Source organism: Petaurus breviceps, unplaced genomic scaffold (genome assembly GCF_028583685.1).
Source record: "Petaurus breviceps papuanus isolate PSGF00001 unplaced genomic scaffold, PetGlider_PUasm1.0 139, whole genome shotgun sequence".
NCBI classification, from domain to species: domain Eukaryota; kingdom Metazoa; phylum Chordata; class Mammalia; order Diprotodontia; family Petauridae; genus Petaurus; species Petaurus breviceps.
This window is the reverse complement of record NW_027185697.1, coordinates 6,041,018-6,062,112: the sequence shown is the minus strand read 5'-3', so window position 1 is coordinate 6,062,112 and position 21,095 is coordinate 6,041,018. Positions and strand designations below refer to the sequence as shown.

The 21,095-nt window shown below is 40.0% G+C and overlaps 1 protein-coding gene across 3 annotated transcripts in view; it reads left to right on the top strand.

Moving 5' to 3' along the window:
• CTNNA2 (catenin alpha 2) overlaps positions 1–21,095 on the top strand; it is a 1,588,763-nt gene that overhangs the window by 1,406,731 nt on the left and 160,937 nt on the right. For all 3 annotated transcript variants that reach the window (XM_069065925.1, XM_069065916.1, XM_069065933.1), the window contains exons 10-11: positions 18,461–18,553; positions 20,192–20,348. In XM_069065925.1, the coding sequence (XP_068922026.1) occupies positions 18,461–18,553; positions 20,192–20,348 (250 nt within the window). The remainder of the gene's footprint in view (positions 1–18,460; positions 18,554–20,191; positions 20,349–21,095) is intronic.

Genomic DNA, 21,095 nt, shown 5'->3' with positions numbered 1-21,095 from the left:
GTGTGTGTGTGTGTGTGTGTGTGTGTGTGTGTGTGTGTGTGTGTGTGGTGATATGTTTGTGATTTGACAATGGGTAACTTTGGCAGAGTTCTTTAAATTGGATGTTAAAGATGATGCCTCAGCCAAGTGCTACTGGAACCTTTATAACCAGTTTACAGATAGGAAACCAAGGTTCACAGGGGTAAATGACTTATCTAAGGCCACACAGCAAGAAATAGAGACCACCAAGTTCAGATTCACCCAACTATTAAGTGTTTGGAGCAGGATTCACACCCAGGTAGGTATTTCCAATGTAAAATCTAGTTCTCTTTATATACCCTAAGACCAGAAAGGCAAAGAATAGACTCTTCTGGTGCCTATGAAATTTTTTAGTCTTTGGTAGATCGGTAGTGAGCTTAAATAGAGACCTTCAAATGAGAAAGCAATCTGGGTAACATATGAGGTATAGACAGATCTTTTGGATTACTTAGAGGAGTCAGATACTAGGAAGGGAACAAGGGTAGTTAGAAGACAAACAGTGCCTGGTGGGTTGAGTTAAGGACTTGCCAGTCAAAGGTGTGCAGATTTAGAATTGGAAGAGATTTGGAAGATGATTGAGTCCAATCAGTTCATCTTACAAAGGAGGAAACTGAGCATTAGAAAACAGAAATGAATTATGAAAGTCAGGAACAGAGCTGGGATTCAAACTCCCATTCCCCAGATTGAAATCCAAGGTCTTTTATGTGGTACCATGTTGTACTCTGGTAAATGGGAGGGGAGAATGGTAAAACATTCCATACAGCTGAGTGAAAATGTGGACATAGCAGTCATAGTGGGGTGCATGGGGTGATCAGAGAGGACTAGTATCCATGGTATTATTCCTTTTCAGGGCTGCTTATTCACCTTTGTTGTCTACCTTTGCCCCAACTCTAACTTGTGGTTCCAAGAAGCTGTAGCGTGTGCAATGGCCACAGCCCAGGAAAACTAACTTGGCAGATGCCACTTCCCAGGAAAACTAACTTTGAAGATGGGCTAAACCAGGCTGAAGGCAACCAATAGTGAGTTAGGGAGGTGTCTGCCCAAAGCATGTGAAGACTTCCTCCAGTGGAATGGGTAGATTAAAAAAATTTTCTCGGGGCAGCCAGGTATCATAGTGAGTAAGAGCACTGGCTCCAATGTCAGGATGACCAGGGGATCAAATCCAGGTCCATACATTTAGCACCACACCCAGGAACACCTGACCATGTAACCTTGAGCAAGTTACTTAACACCAATTGCTTAGGGGCAGCCAGGTGGCTCAGTGAGTAAGAGCACCGGCTCCAGTGTCGGGATGACCTGGGGATCAAATCCAGGCTCAATTACTTAGCACCACACCCACAAATAACTGGCTGTGTAACCTTGAGCAAGTTACTTAAGCCCGATTGCTTGAAAAAAATAATTCTCAAAAGGCCATGAAAGTGACTGAAGTAAGTATGATGGAATATTTAGAGCTTGGTCAGATATTGAAGATGCCAAGATGGCTTGTATTCTGGGCCATCTCCATTCATCTTGACTGTTTTTTTTTGCTCTTGCCACTGGGCTGTAATGACTATGGAAGAGAGAGTGAGGCTGATGACTGTGTAACTCAACCTATATTTTATATGGAACATGTATATGTGTTATCTTCATTTTTAGAAATAAGATCCTTGGGGCAGCTTGGTGATGCAGTGAATAGAGCATCAACCCTGGAATCAGGAGGACCTGAGTTCAAATGCAGCCTCAGACACTAAGCACTTATTAGCTGTCTGATCCTGGGCAAGTCACTTAACCCCAAACCCCCTGCCTTCTCCCCTCCAAAAAAAAAAAAAGAAGAATGTAAGATCCTTGATACTTGGGAATATTAATTCATGCCTTTGTAAGCCTAACATGGTGCCTGGCTTACAGTAAGTGCTTAAAATATTTGTTTTATTGAGGTTGATTTTCAATAAATTGTATTGCAAAGTGGTCAGTGACCTAAATATGAGAGCTTCATTATTCCTTCATTTTCTGGCCCTTAATTTCCTTTGTCTGTAAAAAGAAGAGACAAAATCCTGTCATAGTTAGCTACCAGCAATCCCATGAGAATCACGTGTAATAATAAATAAGGATGCCCCTTGACATGTCCAATCAGCAGATAAATGTAAGATAGCATTCTTAATATTTATGTAGTGTTCTCTAAGTACCCTGGAGAAGGTGGTTGTCTACATTGCTCTCCTCATCTTCATAAACTTCCCCTGACTTCAGCTTAATCCTTTAATGTACTTTTTAAATGCAGAACTGATTATGCTGTTTTCACATGGCTGAGTTTCATAGAGAAGAAATCATTAACAAAAACAGCCCACCCAATTTCACCACACTGATTACCTGCCCATGAGGCACTCAGCTCATAAGATCTCGGCGCTGGCCAAAGTACCCTTTAATGATGGTGCTGCTTTGGAGAATCTGGTGATGGGACTTACCTACTGAAAACAATCAGGGATCTCTGGACGATTAATTTCAAGCTATCAACTATTTACTAAGCACCTACTGTGTGCTAGGACTGTGCTGATAGCTGCAGATACAAACTGAAAAGTAAGAATCCATTTCCTCGTGAACCATATTTTATCGAAAGAAAAGGTTAATATGTAGATAGAAAAGACAATAAGGAATTATTTGCTAGGCACATATAACATAGAGGCAATTACTGTTTGTCAGGCACACCTCTGTCTCTGTCTCAGTCTCTCTCTATTTCTCTTCCTTTCTCTCTTTGTCTCCCTCCTCTTCCTCCTCTCTGTCTTTGCCTCTATCTCTGTCTCTCTCCCCTTTTCTTCCTCTTTTTCCTCTGTCTCTTGTCTCTCTTCTCTCTATCTCTCATCTCTCCCTTCTCTATTTCTGTCTCTGTCTCTTTCCTATTGAAAGTTTTTTCCCCCAACCCCTCTTAATCCTAGTGCATGATTTCTTCATTTGTTTGTATATTGTGCCCCTGCATTGAATTGTGAGGCACCTGCTTGAGGGCAGACTCGGTTTTGCCTTTTTCTGTATCCCTAGCTAATAGTAAGCACTTCATGAATATTAACTGTCTGATATATAGACACATATGTGTATCTATGTGTATTTGTGTGTGTATATGTGTCTATCCGTCACATTGTAATTTCACAGGGGTAGTACTAACTTGCATGCAGGAAGGGAGAGCTTCATATGAGGCATGGCATGGGAGCTGAGGCTTGGAGGGAACAAGGGATTCCAAGAGACAGAGGTAAGGCAGGATTGTATTCTGAATTAGGCACAGGGGGTTGGCTTGAACTGAATAAGCTAGGGAGAATAATGTAAAATTAGTCTAGAAATTTAGATTGGTGCCAGATTGTGAAGGATCTCAAATTCCAGAGAAAAAGCCTTGAATTTTATCCTAGATCTCTCTCTCTCTCTCTCTCTCTCTCTCTCTCTCTCTCTCTCTCTCTCTCTCTCTCTCTCTCTCTGTCTCTCTGTTTCTCTCTGTCTCTCTCTGTCTCTCTGTCACTGTCTCTCTGTCTCTCTCTCTGTCTCTGTCTCTCTCTCTCTCTGTCTCTCTCTCTGCCAGACACACACACACACACACACACACACACACACACTTCCTTTGAAAGGTCACAATTTTTGGCTGATTGGTTTAGCTAGTAAAAAAAGGAGAGCAAAGATGGGGTAGAGAAATGAACACTGAAATAGTTATGTTGCCAGAAGTTGCTGAGCTGGGGAGCATTTGAAGGACGCCTGTAAGTTGCTCTTCCTCTCCTGAGCATTAGCTAGCTAGGATAACCTGAGGCTATGTGTGCCCATGGACTTTTACAGGCCCAGCTGCTCCCCTGGACTAGAGCAGGTCACGTTCTCTCTTGAGACAGCAGATGTAAAAATTGCCCATGCAAGGCATTGTCTGGGTACATTCACTCCTGCGAAGCAGGAAGGCTATGCCACTGAAGTCAGCTCTCCCTTTCGATCCCAGCTCAGGTGCTGAGTGGAATTTCTCCCTGAGCCAGCTGACTTGCTTCCCTTTGAGGAGGGCACATTGTGGTGTGTACTTAGCTACTGGTGTCTTTGCCTGTGGGACCTAAGGGAGCTAGAATATCTAGCAGAGAGAACAGAGATGGTAAATGTGGTGCCAAAGTCAAGGGCAAATGGGTACAGTTAGGACATAGGTGAAGTGTGTCTCTGCTGCCCCACATCTCCCACATGATCAATTCCAGTCAATTTAAATAGCCTTTTATTAAGTATTTAATGTGTGCAAGACACTGAGCAAGGGATGGAAAAGACAAAACAACCTATATTCCAGAGGAGATTATATCCTTGCATGTGTGTGGAGGGGGGTGGGGTGGGGGGTATTACGTACCTATATGAGCAAAGAGAAAATATGGGAACAGCTAGGTGGTGCAGTGAATAGAGCACCGACTCTGGAGACAGAAGGATCAGAGTTCAAATCTGACCTCAGACACTTGACACGCTTAATAGCTGTGTGACCTTGGGCAAGTCACTTAACCCTAATTGCCTTGTCTCCTTCCCCCCCAAAAAAAAAAGAACTAAAAAAAATAAAGAAAATATGCACCAAGTAAATTAAAAGAAACAGTAGGGGAGGGAGAACATGGCCAAGTGGAAGGATCAATGATGTCATCTTGTTCAGTGGGGGCCTTGAAAAAGAACTCTTGGGCCAGACTGGCTTACTTAGTGTGATTTGACATGCTCCTGGGGAAGGCACTTACTTGCAAATACTTGACTAACGCCCCCCATTGGGTTTTCCATAGATGCCTGAAGTTCCTGCTATTAGCATTGCACATTTCAACTTATTTGAAATATCCTTTGCTTTGTGAAGAACAAAACATGACCACGTTATTGTTGTTCAGTTTTAGTCGTGTCTGACTCTTCATGACCACATTTGGGGTTTTCTTGGCAAAGATACTGGGGTGGCTTACTATTTCCTTCTCCAACTCCTTCTACAGATGAGGAAACTGAGGTATACAGGATTAAGTGACTTGCGTAGGGTCACACAGTAAGTTTCTGAGGCCATATTTGAACTCAAGAAAATGAGTCTTCCTGACTCCAGGCCTGGTGCTCTATCTACTGTACCTCTCATATAATCCCTATTATAGAAATGAATATCATAGTTCTAGAGCTGGAGGGCAGTATAAGAGTCCACTGAGGCCAGCTCCCTGGTTTCCAGATGGAGACAATGATGCTCACTTTAAGGGTTTTGCCTAGGGTCACACAGCTAGTATATAAGATACTACCTGGGACTTCCTGAATCCAAATCCAGAATATCATTTGCCTTACCATGTTATGATACACTTTTTTTTACAAGGAATTTAGAATCTATTTGAGACCATAGAGCTAAAAAAATAATGGCAGGGGGCCTAACGTACTTGACTTGAAGCCAAAAAGACCCAAATTCAGATTTTGCCTGTTATACTTACTAACTGTGTGACCCTAGGTAAGTTACTTAACCTTTGTTTGCCTAAGTTTCCTGAAGTATAAAATTGAAATAATAACAGCACCAATCTGGCAGGCCTTTTTTGGGACTCAAATGAGATTTGGAAAGTGTTTAACACAGTCCCCAGAACATAGTAGGTGTTTTATAATTGCTTATTCCTTTTCTCTCCCTTCCTCCTTCCTATCTGTAAATTCTGGGGAATAGTGAGTATAGGAATTTAATAGAAGCAGTAAGCAAATCACTTGACCTCTCAGTCTATTTCCTCCTCTCCAAAATGGGAAAATAAGAGATCTTATATTCCTGGGTTCTTATGAGAATCAAATGAGATAAGAAAGTTCTCTGAAAACCTTAAAGTGTTACATGGATACTGTTATTAGTATTAAATAGGAACCGAATAGGACAAAAAAGTGGATCAGTAAATGCTGAATCAGTGATTCAGACAACAGATGCCATTGGAGTTCGGAGTCATAGTGCCCTGTGGTTTTCTGTCACTAGGGAAGGTTTTGAGGAGAAGGAGAGGTTTTCTTCAGGCCTTGAAGGGTGGAAAGGATTTAAAGGAAAAGAAAGAAGTGTTTGAGAAAGAACCACCCCCCCCCAAAAAAAAAGAAGGGAGTTTTTCAGTTGTTTCAGTCACCTCTTATTCTTTGTGACTATTTGTGGATTTCTTGGCAAAGATACTGGAGTGGTTTGACATTTCCTTCTCAAGATACTTTTGACAGATTAGGAAACTGAGTCAAACAGGGTGAAGTGACTTATTCAAGATCACACAGCTAGTAAGAGTCTGCTTCTGGATTTGAACTCAAGAACATAAGTCTTCTTGATTCCTCCAGCTCAGTGCTCTATCCACAGCACCACCTTGCTGCCACTGTCCAATCAATAAGCTTTTACTATGTGCCAGACGCTAAATACTAGGAATTAAAAGAACGGTAACAACACTTGGTCAGGATCATTGTGTGTGAAAGTCATTAATCAATTAATTGATGAACATATATTATTAATGAATTACTACTAATAAAATTGTTTATGAATAAATTAATTAATGAACATATATTAAGTACCAGCTATTTGTCAGAAACTGTAATAAATGCCAGGGGTACAATAAGAGGCAAAAAAACAGTCTCTGCCCTCAAGGGCTTACAATCTAATGGAACAAACAACATGCAAAAAATATATATAAAAAGAGTTTTATTTATTAGACAGGATAAACAGGAAATAATTGACAGAAGGAAGTCATCGGTTGAAGAAAGTGAAGAGTTCAGGAAAGTGTCCTATGGAAGGTGGGATTTTACTTGGGACTCAGAGGAAGCTGGAAAGATTGGTAGTAAGAATGGAGGAGGGAAAGTGTTCCAACAATGAGGGAGAGTCAGGGAGAAATGCTTGGAGGGGAGAAATGTGAGGTTTTGTTTCTGGGTTTCCAGGAAACCTTTTTCACAGGATCAAAGAGTCCATGTTGGGAAGTAAGATGTGAAAAGACTAGAAAGGTAGGAGGGGGCTATTTTATGAAGGGTCACCAAAGTATAGGCATTGAAAGAGAGAAAGGAAGGAAGAAAAAGGAAGAAAGAGAAAGAAGGAAGGAGAGAGAGAGACAGAGAGAGACAGAGACAGAGAGAGACAAAGAGAGAAAGTCTATTCTAGAATCTTTTCTCCATGACACACTCTTGGAGTATCTCTGGTTCACTGAGTGCTTAGACTCCGTACCTAAATCCCCCTAGCTTTTCTGATGGGTAAATCTCTTTTTTTTTTTTTTTGCTGGCCTCCAAAAAATTTTCATTTCCTATAGTTTTTTTAGCACCTACTCTCTACTCTTCTAGCACTCTTTTTGTTTATTAGAATGTAAGCTGCTCTAGGGCAGACGCTGCCTTGATTGATTTACTTGTGTCTTATATCTTATCGCAAGGGGTCAGCTATGTGACACAATGGATAGAGACCCTGCAGTTGGGGATACCTGAGTTCAAGTGAGAAGTCAGACCCTTACTACCTATGAGACCCTGGACAAGTCACTTAACCCTAGTTGCCTTAGTTTCCCCATCTGTAAAATTAACTCGAGAAAGAAATGACAAAGCACTCCATTGTCTTGGCCAAGAAAAACCCAAATGGGGTCATGAAGAGTCAGAGATGACTGAAAACAAGTGAACAATTTTATCTTACAATTGTCAAGCTCAGTGCTTCACACATAGTAAATGTTTTCTAAACATCAATTATTTATTAAAAATTAATAGCTCATACGTATATAGCAACTTAAGGTTTCCAAGGTACTTTGCAAATATTTCATTTGAGCCTCAGAAATTGAGATTTAGAGAGATCAGGAAAATTGCCCCATTGTTTCTCCTATTCTGAGTGAGACTCTACCATCAGCAGTTGCTGATGTAACATCTAAACCATTCCTAGTAAGCTCTTGAACAAGAATGCCAACAACAAAATCAAAAAGGGACTTCCACATAATTAAAAGCCCATCAAATCCATTCTGTTGGTTAAAGAGCTCACAGCAGGCGGGGCTTTCTAGCTTCCTTCTTTCACAACAGCATATTAATGATGAGCCCGTATTGAGAAGCTGTCCCGTCATGCTTTATTGCATTATTTTAGGCCCCTGAAGTTTTTATATATGAAGGCTACAGATTTATGCTGAGTGATTCAGCAATGAAGCACGAACATCAATTTGTTCAGGGATGTGAACTGGTGATTGCCTCCATTAAAGTCACCAGGACAGACTGATCGCTTTAATTTGTGCCGAGGCAAGCAAATAGTCTTTAGTGGCACGCATGTCTCAGAGAACATGAGCACAGTGGCTGTTTTGCATTGAGGAAGGTTCTTGAGAATGAAAATCAGGATATGTTGAAAGAGTTTGGGGGGGGGAGATACCATGTGGCTAGACCACTGAGGATATGAGCTCTTAACATGTTTCAGTCATGTCTGCCTCTTCCTTACTCCATTTGCTGTTTTCTTGGCAAAGACACTGGAGGGGCTTGCCGTTTCCTTCTCCAGCTCATTTTGCAGATGAGGAAATTGAGGTAAACAGAGTTAAATAATTTGCCTAGAGTCACACACATAGTAAGTTTTTGAGGCCAGATTTGAACTCAGGAAGAAGAGTCTTCCTGCCTCCAGGGCCCTTGCTCCAAAACCTGTACCATGCAGCTGCCTCAAACCTTGACATAGGATATTGCTTAAATTGGGTTGGAGGTGGCAATCATAGAATCACAGAATTTCAGTGACAAGGAAATAAAGAAGATGGTGAATTCCTTAGAGGGGTATGAACCAATTTACCCAAGTCTGGCTCCTAGGACATTTTTTTTTCCTTCAAACCTAAAAGACAGAAGTCAGTCAACATATGAAGTACATCCTGTGGAAGGTGGGCTGTTTAAATACATTCAACACATGACATTTTACTAAATAAGGAAGGGACCTATATTCCTAGTTAGAACCCCCCATTATTTTTCAACATAGGAATAATATGTCCTCAGTACCCCCATTTTAACTGCCAGAGTCAATCCTCATCAAAAACCAATGAGGATTTCCCCAGTATCACTGGTCATGAAACAGATTCAGAAAGGGGGAAAAATAATTAACCTCATTAAGCTTGTATTCCCTGCCTTGCCCAAGCTGTCAAATCCCATTTGTCTAGGGGCAGCTCCATGGTCCTGTTTCTATATTCTTGATCTATTTAATAAGAATAAGGACTTCATTAGTTGGGTTGAAGCATAAGAATCAAAACAACTCTTCTCATTGGTCTTAGCACTTGGGATTGACCTAAGGAGACCAACAAGTCAGTTAGTCAGCAAGCATTTATTTAACACTTACTCTTTTCTAAGCACTGTGCTCAGAGCTGAGGATAAAAAAGAAAGCAAAAATATGGTCGCTGTACCTACCATCTCTCCATTATCTGTTTATTTGTTTATCTATCATTGGTATAGCGTTGAGAATTAAAGAGGAAACACCCTCTATCTGTGTGTGTGTGTGTGCAGTTGTTTTTTAGTTGTCGTGTAACCCTTTGTGACCCCATTTGGAATTTTCTTGGCAAAGATACTGGAGTGATCTGCCATTTCCTTCTCCAGCTCATTTTACAGGTGAGGAAACTGAGGCAAACAGAGTTAAGTGACTTGCCCAGGGTCACACAGCTAGTCAGTGTCTGAGTCCAGATCGGAACTCAAGAAGATGAGTCTTCTGGGCTCTAGGGTCCTTGCTCTAGCCACCGTTACCAACCAGCTGCCCTCTCACTATCAATGCTGGTCGGCAACTTCTCTGCAGCTTATGTTCAGTGACTTGCCTGAAGTTTAGCACACAGTAGGTATGCACCAGAGGTCTTGAACCCAGATCCTCTTGGCTTTGAGACCTGTTCTTTATCCATACCTTTCCTGTTTAACTTTATATAAGATAGATACAAAGTAAATACAACGTTGTTCAGTTTGGATCCATTGGGATGGGAAGATCAAGAAGGATCTCCTGCAGCAGCTGGCATTAGAGTTGCATGGTGGAGGCCAATATTTCTGCCCATTCCTCTGCTTGCCCCTGAACTCTCTCATTGGCAAGGGCCTTACATATAGATAGGTGTTAGCCATCATCCAATGCTGTGTCACACACACACATACACATCCCTTTTTCTTGATTCCTGCCATTCGAATGTTTGAGCAGTGTTTGACTGGTAACAGTAAATTTCAAGAACCCCCAGTTAATAGTAAATAAGCTTATTTTATAAGAAATATCCGTAAAATATATGACGATGTAAACGTGAACATGAAAAACAACTGCTTTATGGACCCCCGAATGGCAAATCTGTTTTATTTTAATAGTATGTTCTTCTTAAAACACCAATATGCTACTGCAGCTGTAAAAATTAATGAAATGGGGCAGTGTTTTGGGGTTGGATGAATGGAAAATATGCCAGTGTTGGAAATAGAATGTACACAAGAGCATTAAAAATGTAATTTGGTTACAAGCATTTGGGAGAAAGCAAATGCCTTCTTTCTGATTCACCCCATATCACTTTTTAGTTAAATGCCCCAAATGCTTTATTAGAACTGGTTTTTAATGTCTAATTAAAGCTCAACCTTCGAGGCATTTCTTTTCCTTTTTGTTTTGTTTTCTCCAATGAATCCAGACCAGTCTCTAGCATAAACAGGACAAAGTCACTTTCTGCCATGATGTCCATAGGAGAAGGAATTCAGGATTTCTTCTTGAATTGAGGAGATGCAGTAAAAAAAATCTTTCTGGGTTTGGAAAGAGCAGGTTTCTTATAACGTCTACATTCCTGTCAAATAGATCTGCTTTCTATTTTGCATAGACAGCTAGGGACTGAGTCTGGACCCTACCAAATGCAACTAACTTCCCTGAGTTTCATTTTTCTCATCTGTAATATAAAACGAGGGGGTTGGATTAGGCAGCTTCTGCCAAACTTTCCTGCTCTGAATCTGTGGTCCTTCCTTTCTTTCTTTTTTCTTTTCGGAGGGGAGAAGGTAGAGCAATTGGGATTAAGTGACTTGCCCAAAGTCACACAGCTAGTTTTTGGGTTAAGTTTCTAAGGCCAGATTTGAACTCAGGTCCTCCTAACTCCAGGGCTGGTGCTCTATTCACTGCACCACCCCAGGTCCTCTTTATTTCTACCACTTGCAATGACTAACTCTGTTCCAGACTCAGTTCAATTCCACTTCATACAAAAGGGCTTTCTTAGTTACTTGCCTCTCTTACCTTTCCTCTCCTATATTCCAGGAGCCTAGTGCAATACCCTTCACATAGTAGGCTACCAATAAATTTGTTTTGACTTGAATAATGATCTCTAAGGCCTTTATTGAAGCCGTTGTTTAGGGCACTATTAATCAAACCATCCAGGAGAAAGCTCCTAGAATGTATGGATGATACCAGCACCAACATGAAAAACTCCCTGTCTACAGGAAACTTAAATTCTATAAGAGGAAAAAAAAAAACATTTTCTCTCAAATAGCGCTATTTTTTTTTTTTTTGGCAGAGAAGCCACTAGTATGCTTGACAATATCAGAAGTAGTCCCATGATGCTATTAAACCCCACCCTTGTTTCTGTTGTGATTTTAAAGGCTAAGTAAGCCGGCATACATGCAGGACACTTGACTTGGAGCCAAGAAGCAGATTCACATCCTACCTCTAAATTTTACTACGTGGATGACATGAAACAAATCATTTGGCCTGTCTGTATCTGAGTTTTCTCGTCTGTAAAAAAAGAAGGTTGGACCAGCCAGCCCCTAAGTCCCTTTCATCTCACAAACTCTGATGTGAAAAAGCATGGGTTCTTCACCTGAGGCCTGTGAACATGAATGGAGAAAAAAAATTATTGATGTTAATTAACCTCTAAATGAAATTTGGCATTTCCTTCAACTATGAATTTTTATTTTAAAATATTCTGAGAAGGGGTCAACAGGTTTCATCAGCTTCCAAAGAGGTCTTTGACCATCAATGAACATGAATAATCCATGTTATAAAAATAAGGAGGTAAGAAGATGTCAGAAAGTGAAAAGAACACTGCATTTAGAGGGAGAAGATTTGGATCTGCTAGTTACTATTTGCATCATCTTCACCGAAACATTTCCTCTTTCTGGACTTCAATTTCCTCATCTGGAAAAAAGAGAGATTTAAATTACTTGATTACTAACATCTTGCTAACTGGATAACCTACAGCTCAAACTATTAACATAGCTAATAATTGGGCAAGCCAGAAACCAAGCCCCAGTCTTCTCAGCCTAATTTCCATGAACCTTCCACAATGACTTTAGTGACAATGCTTTTAAAATCCAGGAGAGAGAGAAAGACAGAGAGACAGAGAGAGACAGAGAGGCAGAGACACAGAGAATTTAGATTGACACATTGAGTCAAAGATACATAAAGGAGATAGGCCAGACAAATTTTTTGGTAGTTTGTTTTTCCTTTTAATAATTATTTGGTTGAAAACTTCCCCAAAGTATATTCTATTTTATCTCTAATTAGAAGGAGGGATAGACAAAGAGGTAAAAGAAATGACAACATCATCATAATCATCTTAAAAAAGCAATAAACCCAGAAAGATAAGTCTATTTTCTTGACTCTTCCAAGAAACCAATCTCCTTTTTGTCTTAGCATTTTACTATGAACCAACCAATTTCAGACCAAGTATTAATCACCATGGCTTCCCCATGATATGATAGGGAGATATAGTTTGAAAGAGGGATATAACAGGAAAGAGAATGTATGAGTATGCAAGTTTATCGAGCATATATACACAATAAATTAAATATAATGGAGGGAATCACTAGCCCTGAAACAAGAGAAGAATCAGTAATGGACTTGTATAGGAGATAGCATTAGAGATTGAGAAGTAAGGAAAGAGGCACGAGGGACAACTAGAGCAAAAGTAGAGGTGAGAGTTTGGGTGCTGTACGAATGAGAGAAAACAAAACTATTTGGTTTATGCCATAGACTTTGTGAATGGGACTGGTGAATTTAAAAAAATGAAGGAATGGATTGAAACCAGGTTGTAAAAGACTTATTTTTTTTTTTTTGCCTTTTTGGAGGGCAGTTGGGTTAAGTAACTTGCCCAAGGTTACACAGCTAGTTTTTTTTTTGTTTGTTTGTTTTGTTTTGTTTTTTGGTATGGGTGTCTGAGGCCAGAACTGAACTCAGGTCCTCCTGACTCTGGGACCAGTGCTTTACTCACTACGCCAGCTAGCTGCCCTTACTGTAAAAGACTTATAATGCTAAACATAGCTAATGCTAAACATTCTAGGCATAGGGAATAGCTAGTACAAATTCAGAACTTGGTGTAATGGGAATGTACATTTGTAAGATCTTCCCTGCCCCTAGGCTAAAGTGCACCTGGAGCCTGGGGTGGGAGGCTTGTTTTTCAGTAGATACTTTTTGATGCTTGGGGTGCTTGCCGCTACAATTGGCCAGTGAGTCAATAAGGGTGTTATATTCTCTGAGCCAAGAAAAGGTTATATAAGCCCTGATGTGTAGCTTTGTTTTGGGGCTCACTTTGGGAAGTTTTCTGTGATTTGATCATATGAGATTCTGGGAAGCCGTTGTTGAGAGCCCCCCAGCTTTGAAACCCAGATGTTGATTTGGTATGGATGTAATGGTTGGACAGTTTGGAAACTGTCTATTTGATCTGTTTCTCTGTCTTGATAATTCTGTCTGTATACTCTGAAGTTCAGGGTGCTGAACTTTTTTCCCCTGAACTAGGTAAACGATACGTATGACTGATTAAAGTAAGCTTGTTAACCCATTTTGAGTTGCTTTCCTTTATCAAAGCAGATCCAAGAACCTGTGGTGGCAGCCAGCCTGGGGACGCTGGAGGCTTGCTGCTACACTTGGATATGAAGTAGTTTCTATTGGCTGAAAGGCTCTTTTTGACTGAAAAGTAGAGGGCCTGAAGGATGGTGACTGAAAAGATTAAATTCAGAATGAAGAAAAATGGGGAAACTGAGGCCCAGAGATGTTAGTAAATGGTTGAACAAAGGTTACATTGGATCCTATAGTATACATCCTCTCCAGGCTGTGTTCTAGCCTTTTTCTATATTTCTTCCAGAAATGTCTTAGTCCTGGAAGCTTACCAGCCCTAGAATTCACACATTGGAGACAACCACTGATCTTGTGGACTTTCCCTTTTTTTAGATAACTCTTCCTGCAACCCCCATTTATGAAGACAACCAAGTCATCCATATCTCATTCCTTTCCTGACTGTACTCCATGCTTGTCTTTCTTCTCTGCCTCCCACTCTAAGCTTCATTTTATGAGTTATTAGAATGTTACATTAGAACATAAGCTCCCTGGGGGCTGGGCCTGTCTTTCTTTTCACCTGTATTTGTTTTCCCAGTGTTTAGTACAGGATCTGGAAGAGAGTAAGAACTTGATAAATCCTTGTTTGCTGAATCATTGTTGTCATCCCCACTCCACCTAGAGTAGGTTTGGGGCCTTCACATCAATGTATGAATGAATGTATAAGATGGATGGATGGGTTGATGGATGGGTGGAAAGAACTGAAAAAGAATGATGTGCCAATCTGTATGCTAAGTTGTAAAGGGTACAAATGCTAAGGCCAGGTACTCCCCACCACCAAGTAGCTTATATTCACCTAGAAAGCCTGTATTAGAAGGAGATGGTAACCAACAAGGACTAGCTGTTTCAGAATGGGAAGATACGGATGCTGAGTGGATTGATTAACATGCCTTTTCTTCATGTCGACTGTAACTGCTTAATAGACACCTGCTGATTATTTGAATGACATTTGTATATATTTCTCCTAAAAGTAGGTCACATGATTTTTTATCTCAGGATCTGTAACACCATGGTACTTCTTAAAGTTCTAGTATGGACATTTCCATTGATTGGTGTTCTGATTTCCAAAATACCTCTACCATTTATTTCCTGGGGAAATTAAGACTATTGATATCTGAGAAATAAAAACACCATGTGAAGTAGCACATTGTTGGAAAGATCTGAATTTAGGGGAAGGTTTCTAAAATCATATTGAAATTATGACTAAAGTTTCAATGTTAGGCCTGCAAGGGGCTTAGAGATATTTTAGTCCCACTGGCTCCTTTCACAGAGGAGGAAGTTTAGGGACAATCAGTTCAGATGAATTCATTAGTTTCACTATGAAATGAAAATGAATAATGGTACATTGTTCTAACCCGAAGCCTGGGGGCTTTTTGTGAAGTTCTCTGAAGAGGAGGGAGAACCCTCACTCCCAAAGACCTGGACTGGATATCGTGATACCTGTAAAGCCACGTTTCAAAAAATGTGAAGTCAAATGGTTTTGGGGGAGAGCAGATGGATACCCTCAAAGTCAGAGATGTGAGCTGCAGGAGGAAACAGATGAACACTGGAGACAGAGGATAGGGAGATACGAAGGTGGGGATGGGGGGCTTTTGAATGATACCATGACTAATTTCTAACTACCAGAACCACCTTTGTTGATAGTGAACAGATTACTTAATATTTTAAAACTTCTTGAGGGGGTTAAAAAAAAAAACTGACACATTTTATGTAAATTTTGTTTACAGGGATAAACAGCATTCAGATTTGGAGACAACCAGATCAATATTCAGTAGGAGAAGACATCTGTCTTGAAAATCAGAACCCCTGGAACCAAGGCCAAGCTTTGGTTTTCCCTAACAGTGTGGCCCTTAACCTTCCTTTGCTTCTCTCTCTTCATCTATAATTTGAGGATAATTAGATTTGCATAAATCACTTTGGGCCTTTGGGCCCCTATTTCCTCATCCTGAAAATGATATCAGATTGTGTGACCTCAAAGTTCCTGTCCAGTTCTAATTGTGTTCTCTGATCGATTGTCTACCTGTTATGAAGAAAATATTTTGTAAAATAAGTTAATAGTCAACATATAATAAAATTATGATGATGATGACAGTTACACAGAAGGGCTTTTGGGCGCCTTAAGTAATTGTGAGCAAGCCCTCAGAATAATTTGCCAAGTCAAATAAAAAGCTTTATATTTCTTTATTTTTTGTTAATCCTATTATTATTTTTAAAAAATCTATATTTCTTGATGTCCTACTCCACCTTATCCCAGTAATTCTTACCTGGTAAAATAGAAAAATAGTTAATCACAGCTAAATGACCTAATTTGTACATCCCTGTCCCATTTGAACCTTGAACTCTGCCCATGGAATCCTAGATTTTCATAGGTGAGCTTTTACTTTGCTTGCCTGAAACGAGGCTTCTGTATAAAATCCTAATAATGTTCAAACCGTAGTCACTTATAATGCCCAAGGGTGCGTTGGCTTGAGCTGTCATGAACTAAAAAGAGAAAATTGGCATATTTTCAACGTGGATATTTACATTTGGGAAATGGAATAGGCAAAGATGAAAAATCAGGGCTGTATTTATTGTTCTGTTGATTGTCTAGACTTAAGAAAGTGGTGGAGAAATGTTAACAACTCAGATTAAAAAGAAAAGTGTGTCATGTGCACACTCCCCCTCCTCCCAGTTGCTAAGCATCTGATGGCATATCTTGGTCTCACCCCAAGATCCCTTTCCACTCAGGTTGTTTTATCCTGACAGAATGTAAACTCCTTGAGAATAGGGACGGTCTTGATTGCTTATATTTGTAATTCCAATACTTAGCACAGTGTCTGACACATAATAAGTACTTAATAAATACTTTATCACTCATTCAATCATTTGTCACTGTATTCAGCATTACACCACCGTAGGACCTCACCTCTATAAGGAAATGAGGAATGGACCCAGGTCTTATCTTTGATCATATCATTAATATATACTATGAGAGAGTATGAGGGTAGTTACCTTCCCTAGACTTGTATCCTAAGACTTGTTTTGTAACCAACTTTTGTGACCTTTAATAAATCTTTTCATCCTATTGGGTCTCAGTTTCCTTATCTGTTAAATGAGAATAATAATCATTGATCCAATTACATCATTACATCTTAAGAATCAAGTGAAACAATGTAAATAAGATAATTTTCAAATTAAAATATTTTATGGGTATAAAATGTTAAGGGATACTTTTAAGATAGCATCATTCCATGGATTGGGGGAGGTTCATTTTGAGCAAGTTAACATATGCTTCCACTCTGATATAGCTTACATATTCTGGATTTTGTGGCACCTGATGTTCATTTAAGGTCCTTCTGGACTATAATATCGATGCAATATTCACAGCACCAACGAAGGCTATGAACATGCTAGTGTAGTGCTGAATCACAAAATGAAACTGACTCCACCTAGAAGAAAGAACCAAAACATTTATTCAAATACCAGAAAGTAGAATTCCAACACCAGAAAGCCAAATCCATCATAGCCACAAAGAAGTTGCTACACATAAGCAATGCGGCTAGCACTAACATTGCCAAGCCTCACTCTGTCAGGCCTTCAAAACAAAACAGACTCCCTTGAGGAAAATTGCCTGTATCTCACTCAGGCTAGCTGCTCTGCCTCCACTCTGTGTGATTCCAGCTCTGCTAGTGCTCTCCCCTGTTCCTTCCTGCTCCACTCTTCCTGTTGCACCCTTTCAGCAAGCTCCTACCACCATGGTCTCCACCTGATTACATTTGACCTATTAAGGGCAAGGAAGATCTTCAACTTCCCATTACCATTACATGGACCTAGGTTACTATTATAATATTAGTGGCTAGTGTTTAGATTGAATTTTGCAAGTCACACCATCATAAATATCACCTTATTTGATCCTCATAACAGCCTGGCGTGGCAGGTGGGGTGCAGGCAGGTGCTATTATTATCTCTGTTTTACAGGTCAGGAAACTGAGGTCCAGTGACTTGTCTAGAGTCACAGCTAGTAATATCTGAAACCGATGCAAACTGAGGTCTTTTTGACTGTAGCCTAATGTTCTTTTCACTATGTCTGTAGGGCTTGTCATGAAATATGAGGACAATCTAGAAAAGATAAGACTCTAGAATGGGAGAGGAGAGGCATTTTAACTATGTTTCAGAATTTGGAGGCCTGTCATGTGGATATCAAATTTGACATATATGTCTCAATTCCAGAGGGCAGAAGTAAGAAATGAGTGGCAGTTCAAAGGAAAAATATTAAGCCTTCATATAAAGAAATGCTCCTTCACAATGAGAGCTATCCAAAAACCAACTGCACTGTGGCTATCTCAGGAATTAGTGGATTTCCCCTCACTGGAATTCTCTAAGCCGTTCTTTCCCAGGACATCTTCTGAGTTTCCCTTTCATGATCTCTGCATCTATCTTGTATGTATCTTTTATCCATGTGTTGTCTCCCTCATTAGCATGTATATTCTTTGAGGGCAGGGAGGTTGTTGATTTGTTTCACTCTTCATTCTCAGTACTTAGAACAGTACTTTGTATATAATTAGTTCTTAAGACATGATGGTTGACTGACTGGGTGATTCAAGCAAAGTTTCTGTGATCAACTGCCAGATATACTTCAGAGAGGATTCTTTTTCTAGGTCTCAATTGGACTAGATGGCATCTGAGGTCCTTTCCTGACATTCAGAAGATATTCAGCAGTAAATGGCTTCAATTGCCTCTTTATATTCAATATAATTTTCTTTCCCTTTCTCTGAAACCCAGGTTGCCAACTTGGCCTGCTCCATTTCCAACAATGAGGAAGGGGTGAAGTTAGTCCGGATGGCAGCAACCCAAATTGATAGTCTATGTCCCCAGGTAAGTCTGATGCCCCTTGGTTCAGAACCCTTTGGTGCTATGGTATCTTTCATTCTATGGCCTCATTCTCTCTTCTCTAAACCCATCTCCTACTTCTACCCAATTTCAAAACAAAGAAGAAAAAGAAAACCTCTTCACTTTTCCCTCTTCAGATAACATTTTCACTGATTCTTCAAAACCTCCCCCAACCCACTTATCCCTTATTTAGTCTCTCCTTCATGCCTTTGCCCATGCTGTTCATTGACCTTTCCCTTCCTCCCTTATCTATGAAAATCTTGGCTCTTTTTAAAGGCCCAGTGTGAACGATTTGCTAGCCAGCCGAAAGCATGAAGAACTCTGTAAAAGTAATGTTCTCTACATTCCAGTATCTATTAATGCCTGTATCAGTCACTGACACTTACTCATTCATGAACTGGGATTATGAAATCATAGCTCTGGAACCAAAGGGTACCTTAGAGAACATGTTGTCCTATTCCCTCATTTTACACATGAAGAAAATGAGTCCCAGCAGGTCAAGTGACTTTTCTATGGCCATGAGAGGACTAAGGATCATAAAATCCAAAATCTAGAGTTAGAACAGCCCCCAGAGTCCATTCAGTAAAATCTTTCCATTTTATAGGTTAGGAATCTGAGGCTCTGGGTGGTTCTCTGACTTACTCAGTGTTATATAGCTAGTAAATTCCCAAGATGGCATTTGAAACCCAGTGTTCTGTCTACAGAGACAATCGTCCTAATGGTCCACTGGTATTAGGCTTCTCTCGCCAGCTATGATGAATCACTTCCATTTTCATGGATTCACCACAGGGTCAATCACAGTACAATGGTAATTGTAGATATTCAACAGAGAATTGTTGAAGGACTGTATCATCTCAATGAGAACCTTACATTAGAAATAAAACAATACAATTCAGACACTTAAGCTTATTGATAATTCATGTTCTTGAGGTGGCCAGTTGTCTGTTCCAAGCAATGAGGCTAAGAGGCATGATGAGGCCCACGTACACTCTAGGAAAGGTTTGGAAATTAAGCCTTACTCTCCCCCTATATGTTACCATTCACTGGAAGACTTTGAATTTTCACTGTAATGTAAGTGACTCATTGATGGCATTTCAAAATAAATATCTATGTGCTGTTAAGTGTATACATTAAAATACCCAATGTAATATAAAAATAGTATAAAATCATTCCAATGTTGAATAAATGTCATATCTTCTGAATAGTGTGCCCAGGCTTCTCCCCAGTTTGCCTACCCCAAGTTATGGTTCTGTTATGAGCTCATTCCAGGTGACAGTGAAAGGGAATCATGATATTTACAAGAACTCTTCTCTGGAGAATCAGCTTAGTGTACTGAGTAGAGAGCTGGTCTGGAAGATAAGAATGTCTAGGTTTAAGTCTTGTATCTGACATACTGGACAAGTCACTAAATATCTAATATCTAAATATCCCAAATAAATATCTCATCTCTCTGTGACTATAAGTTTCAGAGAGGGTGACAAGCTGCATTGGAAGAAGGAGTTTCCTGATCTGTGTTCCCTATGTCAGCAACATTGTAATTCCTCTTCCTTTTCTTTCATCAGTTGTTCATTCTATTGAAAATCCTTCCCGGTCATTTATAATATAATTTTCTGAAAAAAATAGGTCATCAATGCTGCCCTTACATTAGCCGCCAGGCCTCAGAGCAAAGTTGCTCAAGACAATATGGATGTCTTCAAAGATCAGTGGGAGAAGCAAGTTCGAGTCCTGACAGAGGCTGTGGATGATATCACATCAGTGGATGATTTCCTGTCTGTCTCAGGTAATCTTGAAAAATGGGTCATTTTGGGAAGGTGATAGATACCTTGTGTTTGTCCTTGGTTTTTGTAGAGGACCATGAAATCAGGGAAAGGATGACATGATTTGCAGTTGACTTTGATTTGAGTGAAGGAGGGCTGTGCAAGGTCACCAGCCTCACTTTCTCCTACAGAGCCTTCTGGTACTCATTTAGAGTGAGATTATGCCCATTCCATCAATAGGCCTCTTTAAGAATTAAGTTAGGGGATGACAACCTTAATTAGGAAAAAAAAAAGAAAAAAAAATCAGTCTGGGAGGGGAAGAGCCTCAGGTTTACTGCTAAGAGAAATGGTTACTATAGACTTTTACTCTAAGCCAGGAGGATAAATACAGAAAATACAGTCATTAAGTGGAGCTTGGACAGGGACCTATCTATGAGCTTCAGAGTGAACTGGGTTTATAAGGTTTTGTGAAAGAAGAGGGAGAGAGAGAGAGAGAAAGAGAGACAGAGAGACAGAGACAGAGACAGAGAGAGAGAGAGAGAGACAGAGAGAGAGACAGACAGAGACAGAGAGACAGAGAGACAGATACAGAGAGAGAGAGACACAGAGAAAAGAAAGAAAGATAGAAAGATAGAAAGGAAGGAAGGAAAGAAGGAAGGAATGAAGGAAGGAAGGAAGGAAGGAAGGAAGGAAGGAAGGAAGGAAAAGAAAGAAAGAAAGAAAAAAGAAAGAAAGAAAGAAAGAAAGAAAGAAAGAAAGAAAGAAAGAAA